General features: G+C 44.4%; 1 protein-coding gene across 1 annotated transcript in view; it reads left to right on the top strand.

Annotated features, from left to right (window-relative positions):
* Positions 1–14,229, top strand: part of LOC126482000 (methyl farnesoate epoxidase-like) — a 170,342-nt gene extending 156,113 nt beyond the window's left edge. Inside the window, exons 8-9 of the mRNA XM_050105966.1 lie at positions 13,821–13,962; positions 14,040–14,229. Coding sequence (XP_049961923.1) covers positions 13,821–13,962; positions 14,040–14,215 — 318 coding nt within the window. The 3' untranslated portion in view covers positions 14,216–14,229. The remainder of the gene's footprint in view (positions 1–13,820; positions 13,963–14,039) is intronic.
* The last annotated feature ends 604 nt before the right edge of the window (positions 14,230–14,833 follow it).

Raw genomic sequence — 14,833 nt, 5'->3', positions numbered from 1 at the left:
GTGTTTAAGTATATCGTATTAAATGCCCTATCCTCGCTGAGAAGGGTGTGTATGTAGGTAAAAGTATTTGCATATTTGACTACATGTATGTGTAATTTAGTACCTTTAATTGTTCACCGATTATGATTATCTGTGGAAAAAGGAATTATTATGTTCTATTGAGCTGGGTTGTATGTGGGGGGCCTAAATGCTTGTTCAAAATTATTAACGGGGTGGGTGGCATATAAGTAGAACAAGTTCTGTGAAAGTGTGTGTTGAAGGACTGAGCGAGTGGATGACACGACGCATTATGACTGTATCATTAGGACTGGTAAATAAATGTTAGATAACCTAAATTAAGGTCTTTTTTTTAATCTTTATAATCATATGTGTGACTTCTGCCTGGAATTAAGTTCGTCTATTTGTCTAAATGCATACTAATATATGAATAGAAAGGGAAAATGTTTTTTTTTTTATTACGTGAGTTTTGGCAGGAGTGAGTAGGCTTATATATATATATATATATATATATATATATATATATATATATATATAAAATTTAGATTAAGTAGTGTGTAAGCTTAGGGACTGATAGCATATATATATATATGCGAGTGTTTAAGATTTGTGAGTGGAAACTGTCAGTACAGCGTGAATGACGTCGGGTTCGCTGGCTGGGGGAGAGACAGTGTTTACACTTCGAGTTGGAGATGAGGGGGAGGATAGAGATCTGCGCTATTCAGGAATCCATTTGTGAAGCGTATGTGGTTAGACAGTAGCTGGAGAGCAGGTGTACAGAGAGCTCATTTTGGCATACTGGTCCTGAGGCTGAGTGAACGGCTGTTTAGATGGACAGATATGTGGCTTTGAAATGTCACCGGCGGCGCTCGCATTACCGGCGAATGGTCAAGACAAGGTCCTGTTGTAGTAAATGAGGTCTATCTGTCTCTAAACAGGCTGCAGAAATTAATGGATATGTCTTTCTCGGACTTAAATTGCAGATATCAGATGCGCAAGGATCTGGAAATGGGATCAGCTGAACGATGTGTAGGGTGTGACTAAAGCCAAGTTGGAACTGCACTGTACCATGCAGGTTCGGGAAAGGTGACACGTCTCGCACTGGGTGCAGCCATCTTGAATAATGGTAATTGCGTAATCAACTGACGTGATGACAGAGCGCTCTGGCGGGTGTGATAGGAGATAAACACAGTTGAACTTGGAGCCATTTTTGTTAGGTAAACGAATTGTACGATCTTCCGCCAAAATTCAAACTCCCTACCAAAATAGGACATCTTGAATGAGGCCCTCTGCTGGTGGCGATGTGTACTAATCCAGTTGGACTCCGCACCTCGTGGCGAACACACGCGCATGATATAAACAATAATAAATAATAAATTATAATAAATGATCATACATCATAATAAATAATAACAAATAACTGGAGCAGCTGTCCGAATGCAGAGACCTGTTGGAGTGTGTCGATTTGCAAGAGTTAACTTTGATGTCCTCTAGACGACTGAATAGCGAAGTAATAGTATGTGTTGGGCGGCTTTGGTGATCAAGAAAGAATTTGAGATGATGATTGATTTCGGTTGGAGTGTTATTCGATCCGATGTAGATTGTTAGGTTGACTACTTCTGCACATTTGCTTCCTTTATTTAGTTGAGTGAAGATCGATTGTGGTGTGTTGGATACACGCTTGTCTGTTCTCTAGACCTAGGACAGACCTTAGTTGACGTGTAAGTTATAGCCAAGATCGCGAATATGTTACTTGACTGTGACCGGTATTCGAGAGTGGAAATATCATTTTGCGTATGTTTGTTTCTAGTTAGTCAGTGGTTTACAGCATGCTGCACATAGATGAAGTTCGGCGTTTGTAGAGAATTAATTTGAAGTCTATATCTTGGGAATTATGATGAACTAGTGATCGGTAGGGTGCATGATATTGAGAAGTACAGCTAAAATCGTGTAATATTATGGAGAAAGTACAAGTGTTTTTGCAGTCTATGAGTCTGAGGTTGTTTGTAGAAAAGCGAACAGACAAGGAAGGAGAGACACTAAAGCGTTTGTGCTCCGGGGGGACGATACTGAATTTGTAAAAAGAGTTCTGAGGGTGACTTAGGTCTGCTGATGTAAGAGGGAAGATTAACTCTGAGTGTCGGGTCTGTAGAGAGGAAGAGCAGATTGACGGTGCTTTCCTAGGATTGGAAAGCATTGAGGTATATAGACGCTGTAGCAATAGGAAATTTTTTTTCGCAATATGTAGAGATATACTGGATAAGTGCACTGTTTTGTGTCAATGTGTATATACTGTATTGTAAATTTAATGTGGTTTACATTGTGTAGCGTTGTATATATTGCATTGTAAAGTTAATATTGTTTAAGTTATGTGATAAGTAGAGAGGAAGTTGTAAGGACAGTAGAGATATTTCCAGAGTAACAGGGGTCAAGAGAGTGTGTTTCCGGTACTTAGCTCATTGTCGAATGACAATCAATTGAGACCGCGATCGTAACATTTAACTGTAAGTATAATGACATCAACGACTTTGGTATTTGGTAGTATGAATATCAATGTTTGTATAAAAAAAGCGAAGAAGAAGAAAAAGTAACGCATTTGTGTTGAGGGGAAGCGATCGCCGAAATTGTGGAACAATTCTGAGAGGGACTTATGTCCGTTGATGTAGAAGGGCAGATTACCGCTGAGTGTCACGTGTGTAGAAAGAAAGAGCAGGTTCACAGCGCTTCCTCAGGAATGGAGAGCATTGGGGCATATAGTCGGTATTGTAAAATTACTGTGGCTTACATTGTGTAGGGTTTGTATATAATGGATTGTAAAGTTAGTATTGCTTATGTTATGGGATGAGTAGAGAGGATGGCCGTGTGTGTGTGTGTGTGTGAGTGTATGTGTGTGTGTGTGTGTATAGATTGAGGGGACTGTGGAGGTAATTTAGCGATCTCTGTAAAAGTAAGCACAGAAAGCCCCAGAAAGAAAAGCAGTATGGTACTTCGGTAACGAGTCCTTAGGAAATTAGACCTGTAAATTCGATAAGAAGGAATAAGAATGATTGATCGGTTGTTCTGGGATATAGGAGGGTTGAGAACATTTGCGTATGTTGAGAGCTGGATGGGTAGGAGATTAGGAGCGCATTCAGTATTATTTTCGTCAACAAGTTCTGTTCGGGTGAGAATTTGAATTTACAAATGAGCTGAGAAAACACGAAAGAGAGCGTTAACTATTTACGGGGGGCAATATACAATTACGGAGAGGTTCACTGGGCTCTTATTTTTTTTTTACATTATATGATGATTGTTTTAGATTGTGAGGGGAGGGCAGCACTGGGATGTGTGTGGACGGTGTGTGTGTGTGTGTGTGTGTGTGTATGTGTGTGTGTGTGTGAACTCGCTCTCGGGTATTCTGACAACAGACGTGAAGGTGGAGATGTGTCGCAAATAGGCCGGCAAGCTATGGAATGCGGCCTTAACATGTGTGTAGGATCGCACTGAGTCAGGACGGTGACAGACGACGCACGCGACCTGGCTTGGATAGTAGTGTTCGGCGCCTAGGTGATATGAATTTCTCAGGTGTTAGGTGTGAATGCGGCTGTCATCAAGTCATGTTTGACGGGTCGAACAGAGACCTTTGAGTGAATTGAGAGCTGTCGGACGTGTGACTTAGTGTGGGACAGGTTCAATGCACGCATCTGTTGAGTTATTTTACTATGCGTTATTTGGGCACATTACGAGTACTGATGATGTTTACTGTTTGTGTACTGCATTATTTAGGAGCAGATTGATATTGTGCACTGAAATTAGGAGCTGTTTGCGTGTCTGCCGACTGTGCAACATGACACCAGGTCCGTCATGGCGAGTGTTTTTTGTTTGAGAGTGATAGATATACTCGATGCCTAAATAAAATGTACGTTAAGTATTTGTGGGACGATATAGAATATGAGAGAGTTCGAGTTGGTTTTTATTTTTTCTACTTGGAGGTTTTGTTAGATCGAATTGCTGAGGCAAGTAGCTACGAGAGCGCGAGGGCTGTGATTGCAGCATATCTCCGTCTCTCAGCGGTTAACTACAGGGCGGCGAACGATGTTCTCGGCTTAGATACTGGAGGTGTGCTCTGGCCATGTCCTAGACCGTGTGGATTGAACAAGAGCATTCGTGACATAGTTTAGCTAGAATATTTACAGAGGAGTATGTCCGATGCGAGTATAAAGGTCCATGCTGTGATGTGGGCGGTCTCGCGCTCGTGGTGTAAGAGAGAGGCAAAGCCGACGATTTTGAATTATCACAGGTGACTTAGGTTAGTGGCTTCGTTTGCCACAATTTTCTTGTGTTGGTGGCGGAACACGAACTGACCCGCAGAATTCAAACTTGGCTTATTTCTATAGAAAACGGCAGTACACATTAGTACATGTTAGCCGACGAACATGGGTGGATAAGGGGCCGTGGTGGTCGGTAGGGGCTTTAACTACACTCCTGGAAATTGAAATAAGAACACCGTGAATTCATTGTCCCAGGAAGGGGAAACTTTATTGACACATTCCTGGGGTCAGATACATCACATGATCACACTGACAGAACCACAGGCACATAGACACAGGCAACAGAGCATGCACAATGTCGGCACTAGTACAGTGTATATCCACCTTTCGCAGCAATGCAGGCTGCTATTCTCCCATGGAGACGATCGTAGAGATGCTGGATGTAGTCCTGTGGAACGGCTTGCCATGCCATTTCCACCTGGCGCCTCAGTTGGACCAGCGTTCGTGCTGGACGTGCAGACCGCGTGAGACGACGCTTCATCCAGTCCCAAACATGCTCAATGGGGGACAGATCCGGAGATCTTGCTGGCCAGGGTAGTTGACTTACACCTTCTAGAGCACGTTGGGTGGCACGGAATACATGCGGACGTGCATTGTCCTGTTGGAACAGCAAGTTCCCTTGCCGGTCTAGGAATGGTAGAACGATGGGTTCGATGACGGTTTGGATGTACCGTGCACTATTCAGTGTCCCCTCGACGATCACCAGTGGTGTACGGCCATGTAGGAGATCGCTCCCCACACCATGATGCCGGGTGTTGGCCCTGTGTGCCTCGGTCGTATGCAGTCCTGATTGTGGCGCTCACCTGAACGGCGCCAAACATGCATATGACCATCATTGGCACCAAGGCAGAAGCGACTCTCATCGCTGAAGACGACACGTCTCCATTCGTCCCTCCATTCACGCCTGTCGCGACACCACTGGAGGCGGGCTGCACGATGTTGGGGCGTGAGCGGAAGACGGCCTAACGGTGTGCGGGACCGTAGCCCAGCTTCATGGAGACGGTTGCGAATGGTCCTCGCCGATACCCCAGGAGCAACAGTGTCCCTAATTTGCTGGGAAGTGGCGGTGCGGTCCCCTACGGCACTGCGTAGGATCCTACGGTCTTGGCGTGCATCCGTGCGTCGCTGCGGTCCGGTCCCAGGTCGACGGGCACGTGCACCTTCCGCCGACCACTGGCGACAACATCGATGTACTGTGGAGACCTCACGCCCCACGTGTTGAGCAATTCGGCGGTACGTCCACCCGGCCTCCCGCATGCCCACTATACGCCCTCGCTCAAAGTCCGTCAACTGCACATACGGTTCACGTCCACGCTGTCGCGGCATGCTACCAGTGTTAAAGACTGCGATGGAGCTCCGTATGCCACGGCAAACTGGCTGACACTGACGGCGGCGGTGCACAAATGCTGCGCAGCTAGCGCCATTCGACGGCCAACACCGCGGTTCCTGGTGTGTCCGCTGTGCCGTGCTTGTGATCATTGCTTGTACAGCCCTCTCGCAGTGTCCGGAGCAAGTATGGTGGGTCTGACACACCGGTGTCAATGTGTTCTTTTTTCCATTTCCAGGAGTGTATTTCATTCTGAGTCCAGGTGGGCGTGGCACTCGAGGAAAATTGATTCCCGGTCTAGGTGGACGTGGCAGTTTTCCGCATCAGAGAGGTTAATTAATTGGTCAATTTAATTAAGTAGTCATGAGAACTTTGTTACATTCACTTGCGGAGGTACTAAGCTAGGCGCGCAAAGGCTCACGTGTACGGGCGTGTGGTTTCGCGACGATCTTCGATTAGGTAAGTGCAGAATGTGAATTGAATAAGGAGAGTCGGTTGATCGATTAACTTAGCGATTGACGTCGTGGCGAGCTCATGTGCTGGACGACCTGTTGTGGCGTCATGGCGGATTCCACTCTCGAGCAAACTTTGGCGCCAAACGTGTGGCAGGGCATTCTTTGTCAACCAGGTGCTGGATCAACCGACCGACCGTTATGAAGTCTGCATCGGCAGGTTCCAACCTGTCCAGCGAACATCTTTGGCGCCAACTGGTCGGTGGGGATGGACCCCACTGTCCACGAAAACATCTTTACATCGCTGGACCATTGCGGGCCTGCGAAGCGAGTCGGCGGCAGTAGGCTGTGACATGAGGGGTCGCCGCACCAGCAACGGGCACTGACGCATCCGACGGCCATCACGTGGGGCGAACGCTCGCTTGCCGGTGGCCCGCCGTCCGGTGTGGGTCGGCGGCGACCATATGAACTAATTCAGTTGGACTGGGGACCTCGTGGTAGCTGGACTGCGATCTCTAGAATGTGTACTATGTTGGAGAACAAGTGATGACGGTACTGTTTGAAATAAAGACTTCAGTCCCTTCCCCCCTGCAAAATCAAAGGACGTGACTTAGGTTAGTATAAGTACACTTCATTGTTTGACGTGATTCTGATAGGTTACCAGTGAAAAAAGATAAGTGACGGAGAAAGTTCGTACGTGTCATCGATTATAGTGTTGGGATTTGAACTTGTGATAGATTTTTGTTATGGATGTAAGGAAAATGGCTTTCACGCCGAGAAAATCGGACATCTTGACTAAACAATAAGTGATAATAATAAATAGAAGTACTGTTTTTGAGACATTATCGTGTTGGAATTTGAATTTGGCGCAATTTTCTAGTGGAGGTAGGCCTATAATAATAAATAATAATAATAACACATGATAATAAATGATAATGAATGATAATAATTGACAATGAGTGATAATGAATGTTAATAAATGATAATGAATAATAATGGATAATAATAAATAAAAGTAAGGTTTTGCAGCCATTATTGTGCTGGAATTTGAATTTGGAGGGAATTTTCTAGTGGAGGCAGGTCAATAATGATAAATAATAATAATCGGTAATAAATGATAATGAATGTTAAGAAATGATAATTAATAATAATGAATAATAATAAGGACAAGTACGGTTTTGAATGCATTATCTTGTTGGAATTTGAATTTCGGTGCTATTCTTTCAGGAGGCTTAGTTTAGTGGATGTAGCCCAATTGGTCTATTTTCCCGCCAAAATTCAAAATTCCCTCCATTTTTTCTGGAGGTTAGGTTAGTGGACATAGCACAATTGGCCTATTTTCCCGCCAAAAGGCGCCATCTTGGATGACGTCATGTGCTGTTGCCAAGTCTACGTGACGCCATCTTGGATGACGTCATCGCCGTCATCTTGAATAAATTTGGCAATAATGCAGCGTGTCGTGACACATAGGTTGCCCTACTACTATCGGTCCCTAGGGTTACACACTACTTAAACCAACTTAATCTAACTTATGCTAAGAACAACACACACAACCATGCCCGAGGGAGGACTCGAACCATCGGCGGGAGTACTTATATAGTGCCAAATATTATTCACAACCTATACAAAAGAGTTACATGTTTTCACTTGTTACTGTGCGTCGAAGTAGTCACCAGCGTTGTGTATAACCCGTTGCCAGCGATGTGGAAGGCGTGGTATACCTTTAGCAGAGCCTTTTCTGTTGATGGTGCCAATAGAGCGGTCTACTTTGAAGGACATTGACAGGCGAAGACATGTTACTCTTTTGTATCGGTTGTGAATAAATAGTTGCCACCATTTAAGTTCCAACCCTCGTAGTTCATCGTAACGGTAATCTAATACCGGCGCTCATCCGCTTCGTTGACTGTGTGCTGTCTGGTGTAGAGGGTTGCAGTTATACATATAGATAAATTGCAGGGAATGCCCTATTGCGAAACGCTGTATCAAACTCCCAAAGCCATCTTGTCCATCACATCTGGTAGACTTGCAAGTAGTCTGGACATAACCCAGTTGTTCAGATTCATATCTGTAGTGATTTTGAGTCAGTGACAGGATTTGGTGAGATTCTGTCATCATTATGCCCACGTTTTTTTGGAAGTTACTGCGAGTGAGATATGTTCTGTTCTTCATGTTACTAAAAAATCAGCGGCATACTGTTGGGTTCAGACCTCAAACACTGTTGTTCTGCACACGTCAGATGTTCGCTATCATCACACTGGTCAGGGATGTGCCTATTGATAACAGTCCATTTTTGTAAGTACAATCTATAAAGAACTGTGTCAGATGACAAGATGGAAGCTTACCATAGACGTTGGCGAAAACCTGAAGCATGTTTGCAATCCGTGAAAACTGTGTACAGTATCACCCTCGAGAGTTCCAGAAATTTCAAAGGTATATCACCAACTAAATACGTAAACACAGTGCACTCGAGAGATGAAGCATCACTAAATGATTGAAATTATATGTTCGAAGCCACTCCCCTACGTATTTAGTTCTTCCGCATTTCCCCCATGTTCACAACCCTTTCTCTATTCCGCTCATATGTTCACGATGGTGACGTGGATGTTACGATTTTTTAACTTTTTCTCAGCGTGGTTGACTGTTTGTACGGTTTCGGACTGCGCGGCCACTCCCGCCGGAGGTTCGAGTCCTCCCTCGGCCATGGGTGTGTGTGTTGTTCTTAGCGTAAGGTAGTTTAAGTAGTGTGTAAGTCTAGGAACCGATTACCTCAGCAGTTTGGTCCTTTTGGAATTCACACACATTTGAACGGTTTCGGATTTCTGTACAAACGATTCCACTTTGCACGCGATATTTCGCCATATTAGTTGTCTTCTTTATGTGCTCTGACTTTTGATGTTAGTTGCGTTCGTCTCAGTGTCACTACCAGCGTCTATTTCAGAATCGAATCTACATAGGTGCTCTACAAGTCTCCACACAGCGCATGTTGCAGAACAACTTTCCTGTTCCATACGACAGCAGCCAATGCACCAAATGACATCATGTGGTGTCTGTATAACCAGCCACGTACTCTGTCAAGTAGCTTCATCTATATTGTGAGGAAAATATCTAGTACCTCTACAGTGCTTATAAGCGTGTTTCCAACAGACCATTGTAGTACTGGTCTGTTGATTTTACTTTAACATTTCGACCTAAGGATTGTTGGATGGCGCTAATTCATGTCTAACACATTATCAGTGCTTTTATCACAAACCAGGAAACACGTTTTACTGACGACCTATTTTCAACTTCTCGAGGTTAGTGTGTATTCCATCTGATGCCATATGCGTCAGTGTTTGTGTCTCACAGAATCAACTATATATTGGATCTAAAAGGCATACCAGAACTGCAGTTACTCATAGCAGTCATTATACGATTTATATGCTGCATTTTCATCCCCTTGAAATCCCTTCCTAGATGATGGTGTGGCAGGTGCTGGAAACAGATTTGCTACATTGGAACGTTAAAAGCGACGCGTTCCAGAGGACTGAAAGATCTGAATTAGCTCCCACAAACGTCGCATACACTTCATCGCAACACCATGTCCTTCAAGCACAACAGTCACATCCTGTTCTACAATTAGTGTATGGCTGAGTGTGAAATCATGTAACCGACTGTGTGGGGGGGGGGAACAGCCCATATCGGACACTATGCATTCCAAACTTCAGGTATAGACACATCACAATAGACAAGCTCCTGTTTGTCGGCTCGGTATGCTTGCCCCATGTTATGTCACACAGTGCACCGGCTGCTCTCGTAACCTTCCAGTTATTCCACACTAGACTCCCGAAGATGAATTTCGTTGCTGGCATGTGGAGCGTCCAGGTATTGCCGCGGAAGCTGTCCTCGGCATGAGATGCAATAGCACTGTGCAGACGAGGCACCTGGTGGACCTGGCAGTTCTGTAAGCGGACCGGCGCAAGTGGCAAATGCTTGAAAAGTAGTTACAACTATTTGATAAGCGTGCAGGCTGCACCAGCGATAAATGTCCACAGTGATTCTTATTGAATTCCACCACATTTTAAACTTAAGACAAGTGATTTTTAAAAATTTTTACCATTTTAAATTTAGGACATGTACATTTCTGAATACCCCACTACTTTAAACTTAGGGAAAGTGAGCTGTTGGGTTCTAAAAATGGTTCAAATGGCTCTGAGCACTATGCAACTTAACGTCTGAGGTCATCAGTCGCCTAGAACTTAAAACTAATTAAACCTAACCAACCTAAGGACATCACACACATCCATGCCCGAGGCAGGATTCGAATCTGCGACCGTAGCGGTCGCTCGGCTCCAGACTGTAGCGCCTAGAACCGCACGGCCACTCCGGCCGGCTGGGTTCTAAACTTAAGGTGTCAATCGTTCAAACTGTACAAAGGGAATGGGGAATACTTTATAAACTGTAACATCGGGAATTTGATTCTTGAATCTCCCACAGGTTAAAATTAAGCACCTGATTCCGTAATTACAAGGGAAACATCCCATCTCATCTCCTTCAGATTTATTGGTAAGATGACACAGTGGATAGTCCGTTAAAAACTGATAACAGGTGAAGCATGAAAATGGGAAGAAGGTGTACTGAACTGTAAAAAGAAGCAAAATAGAAACAGTGGACTGTCCTAGCTTAACAAGTGAAACATCGAGCGAACTGGAAAAGCAACGGCGTCGTGGTTGAGGCGTCATGGTGGTGGACTAGAAAGAGGAAGAGTCGTGTTCGAAACTCTATCATGCGATTTATTTTCCTTTATTTTTTTTACAACATTATGAACTGTCCGTCCTGTCATAGAGCTGTCTGTTCTCTTTCTGTAGTCTTAGCAGTTGTCATACCAGACACTGGTTATAGAAAATGAGTGAAGTGGTAAGAATAAATTACCGTCGTGAACAAATGTGATGGATAGTGAGAGCAGGCGGGATACCACGTAAACGCCTCACAGAAATGAAAACAACAAATAGACGGGTGTGAACTATGTTACAACAAAGGAATTCAAGAGTCAAAACTTCCAAAACGGAACAAAACTTCAAAAACGCTAAAAACATATCTATTGTCAGAGCACAGAGAAAATGTGTCAATGTGAAACTGTTGCGTTCGTTTGTTGCAGCATATGTAACAAACTATTATGTTTTCATCATCTGTTTTTTTTTTTTTTTTTTTTTTTTTTTTTAATGATCACATACACATTCATACGAACACCTAACTCAGGCAAGGAGGCGTATCTCAGTCAATCACTAGGCGTATAAATTAGGTGCGTCGAGAAGATAATCCTGTCATGTGACACACGTACTGTCACTAACGCCTTGTATGCACATCAGACGTGTTGTCCGGTGGAGTATTCGGCTGAATTGTCGCCTTGTCGTTTGCAATTCCCGTTCGAAAGCCACTCCCTTTCGACTGCTAATCGAGCAGTTGTGCAGAATCAACTTTCGTTGTAGGTCCCTTACTTACACCTCACTGATACAAACGGACGTTACAGCACGACACAGACACAAATTTGAATACAGCGAACAGCAGGGGAAAAATTAGGGTGACGGAGCTTTGAACAGAGCTCACTTACTTTGCAGTTCAACACCGTAACCATTCAACCACGACACCTTGGATGTTGCAGACAGCTCTATGTTAAACTTCTTGCACCTGGTCAGTGTACTGTTTCTACACTCCTGGAAATTGAAATAAGAACACCGTGAATTCATTGTCCCAGGAAGGGGAAACTTTATTGACATATTCCTGGGGTCAGATACATCACATGATCACACTGACAGAACCACAGGCACATAGACACAGGCAACAGAGCATGCACAATGTCGGCACTAGTACAATGTATATCCACCTTTCGCAGCAATGCAGGCTGCTATTCTCCCATGGAGACGATCGTAGAGATGCTGGATGTAGTCCTGTGGAACGGCTTGCCATGCCATTTCCACCTGGCGCCTCAGTTGGACCAGCGTTCGTGCTGGACGTGCAGACCGCGTGAGACGACGCTTCATCCAGTCCCAAACATGCTCAATGGGGGACAGATCCGGAGATCTTGCTGGGCAGGGTAGTTGACTTACACCTTCTAGAGCACGTTGGGTGGCACGGGATACATGCGGACGTGCATTGTCCTGTTGGAACAGCAAGTTCCCTTGCCGGTCTAGGAATGGTAGAACGATGGGTTCGATGACGGTTTGGATGTACCGTGCACTATTCAGTGTCCCCTCGATGATCACCAGTGGTGTACGGCCAGTGTAGGAGATCGCTCCCCACACCATGATGCCGGGTGTTGGCCCTGTGTGCCTCGGTCGTATGCAGTCCTCATTGTGGCGCTCACCTGCACGGCGCCAAACACGCATACGACCATCATTGGCACCAAGGCAGAAGCGACTCTCATAGCTGAAGACGACACGTCTCCATTCGTCCCTCCATTCACGCCTGTCGCGACACCACTGGAGGCGGGCTGCACGATGTTGGGGCGTGAGCGGAAGACGGCCTAACGGTGTGCGGGACCGTAGCCCAGCTTCATGGAGACGGTTGCGAATGGTCCTCGCCGATACCCCAGGAGCAACAGTGTCCCTAATTTGCTGGGAAGTGGCGGTGCGGTCCCCTACGGCACTGCGTAGGATCCTACGGTCTTGGCGTGCATCCGTGCGTCGCTGCGGTCCGGTCCCAGGTCGACGGGCACGTGCACCTTCCGCCGACCACTGGCGACAACATCGATGTACTGTGGAGACCTCACGCCCCACGTGTTGAGCAATTCGGCGGTACGTCCACCCGGGATCCCGCATGCCCACTATACGCCCTCGCTCAAAGTCCGTCAACTGCACATACGGTTACGTCCACGCTGTCGCGGCATGCTACCAGTGTTAAAGACTGCGATGGAGCTCCGTATGCCACGGCAAACTGGCTGACACTGACGGCGGCGGTGCACAAATGCTGCGCAGCTAGCGCCATTCGACGGCCAACACCGCGGTTCCTGGTGTGTCCGCTGTGCCGTGCGTGTGATCATTGCTTGTACAGCCCTCTCGCAGTGTCCGGAGCAAGTATGGTGGGTCTGACACACTGGTGTCAGTGTGTTCTTTTTTCCATGTCCAGGAGTGTATTTTGCTAGTGTGTGTGTGTGTGTGTGTGTGTGTGTGTGTGTGTGTGTGTGTGTGTGTGCGTGTGTGCGCGCACGCGCGCGTGGGCAACGATATGCATCGGTGTCTCTTACGAAAAAAAATCTGACTCAGATTTCGAGATGTGGTACGATAGAACTTTTCCTGTGGTTGAAATTATGCAAAATAAACGTTCTATTTACACTTTTACAATGCTCAGAAAAGCATTAAAATAATAAAACACCTCCTGGAAGGTCAACACGTCGTAACTTCATTAATTAGAATTGGATCATTTGCTGAAAAACTGACTACTATGCCATGGACAACCATTACTAATACACAAGTATGGGCCTGCCTCTAAGAGGCCATACCCTGTAAATGTGCAGTGCTAACGTTAGTTTGAACTGGAATGTACGGAAGAGTCCTGATATACCTTCAAAGTAGGTTGGGTAGTATATATACAAATTTTTAAATTCAAAACATTTCAGTTATACTGTTAATTATAGGCTGAAAAGTAATATCAACAAAAGTAACACTGCTATCTCTAATGTGTACTTAAAAACAGAAGTTTATATTGCTTTCTAACTTTAATCAGACAGTAACTTGAAGCAACTGTTGTTTTTTTATACAGAATACAGTTGTCCTGGTAAATATCTGGGCGCTGCATATGGATAAAGACCACTGGGGTGATCCCGAAGTGTATCGACCAGAGCGTTTCATTACTGAAGCTGGGAAGTTTAGAGAGGATGATGCGTTCTTACCATTTGGTCTTGGTGAGTTATTGACAATGTAATGAGTTATGGTAAGGTAATTTGTGATCCATACCTGACAACTTCGATTTTTCTTTCAGGTCGTCGTCGATGTTTGGGAGAGCATTTGGCAAAATGTTGCTTATTTCAAATGTTTACCGGAATCTTGCAAAAATTTCAACTGCTTCCAGCTGATAGTACTAACCTGAAGTACTCTACTCTTGAGGGGGTTACCCTTGCACCAAAACCTTATGACATTATTTTCAAATCTCGGTAATATTGCAACGCCACAGAAATGTAATGATTGTCATCATTGTAACTAAAAATGAAATCTAATAGGTGAACATGTCTTACTGAATTGAAATTGAGGTGACAATGTTCAGTAAAACGAAAGTTCATTAACCTTTTTCCATACTGCCATATCAACACTTCCAATTTTCCTTCCTTGAATTTGTGAGAATCTACAACAGTTCGTAAAACTTGGTTACACTTGATCAAGAATATGAGTGTTTTCATGTCACTGTTGTCAGTACGTGAGCTGTTATTCTTAACTAACAATTGAATTTTAATTTAGTTCTTTAATGCTTTTCAGTAATGAACTTTGCAGTTATATATATATATATATATATATATATATATATATATATATATATATAAGTAAATTGATGTCCTTATTTGGGTATATATATATATATATATATATATATATATATACCCAAATAAGGACATCAATTTACTTATGGCAGTCTCATTAATAATTGCTTGCTACAGTATTCTATTAGGGAAATGATTATGCAGTGGTGGCTGGACATACTCTGCCCAAGTGTCGCTCTTCATCACCAATTAATTCATAGTTTATATTTGTTTCAGTAAAAAGCAGTAGTTAGAACACTTA

This window comes from Schistocerca serialis, chromosome 5 (assembly GCF_023864345.2).
Source record: "Schistocerca serialis cubense isolate TAMUIC-IGC-003099 chromosome 5, iqSchSeri2.2, whole genome shotgun sequence".
Taxonomy (NCBI): Eukaryota; Metazoa; Arthropoda; class Insecta; order Orthoptera; family Acrididae; genus Schistocerca; species Schistocerca serialis.
This window is presented reverse-complemented; position numbering and strand designations above follow the sequence as displayed.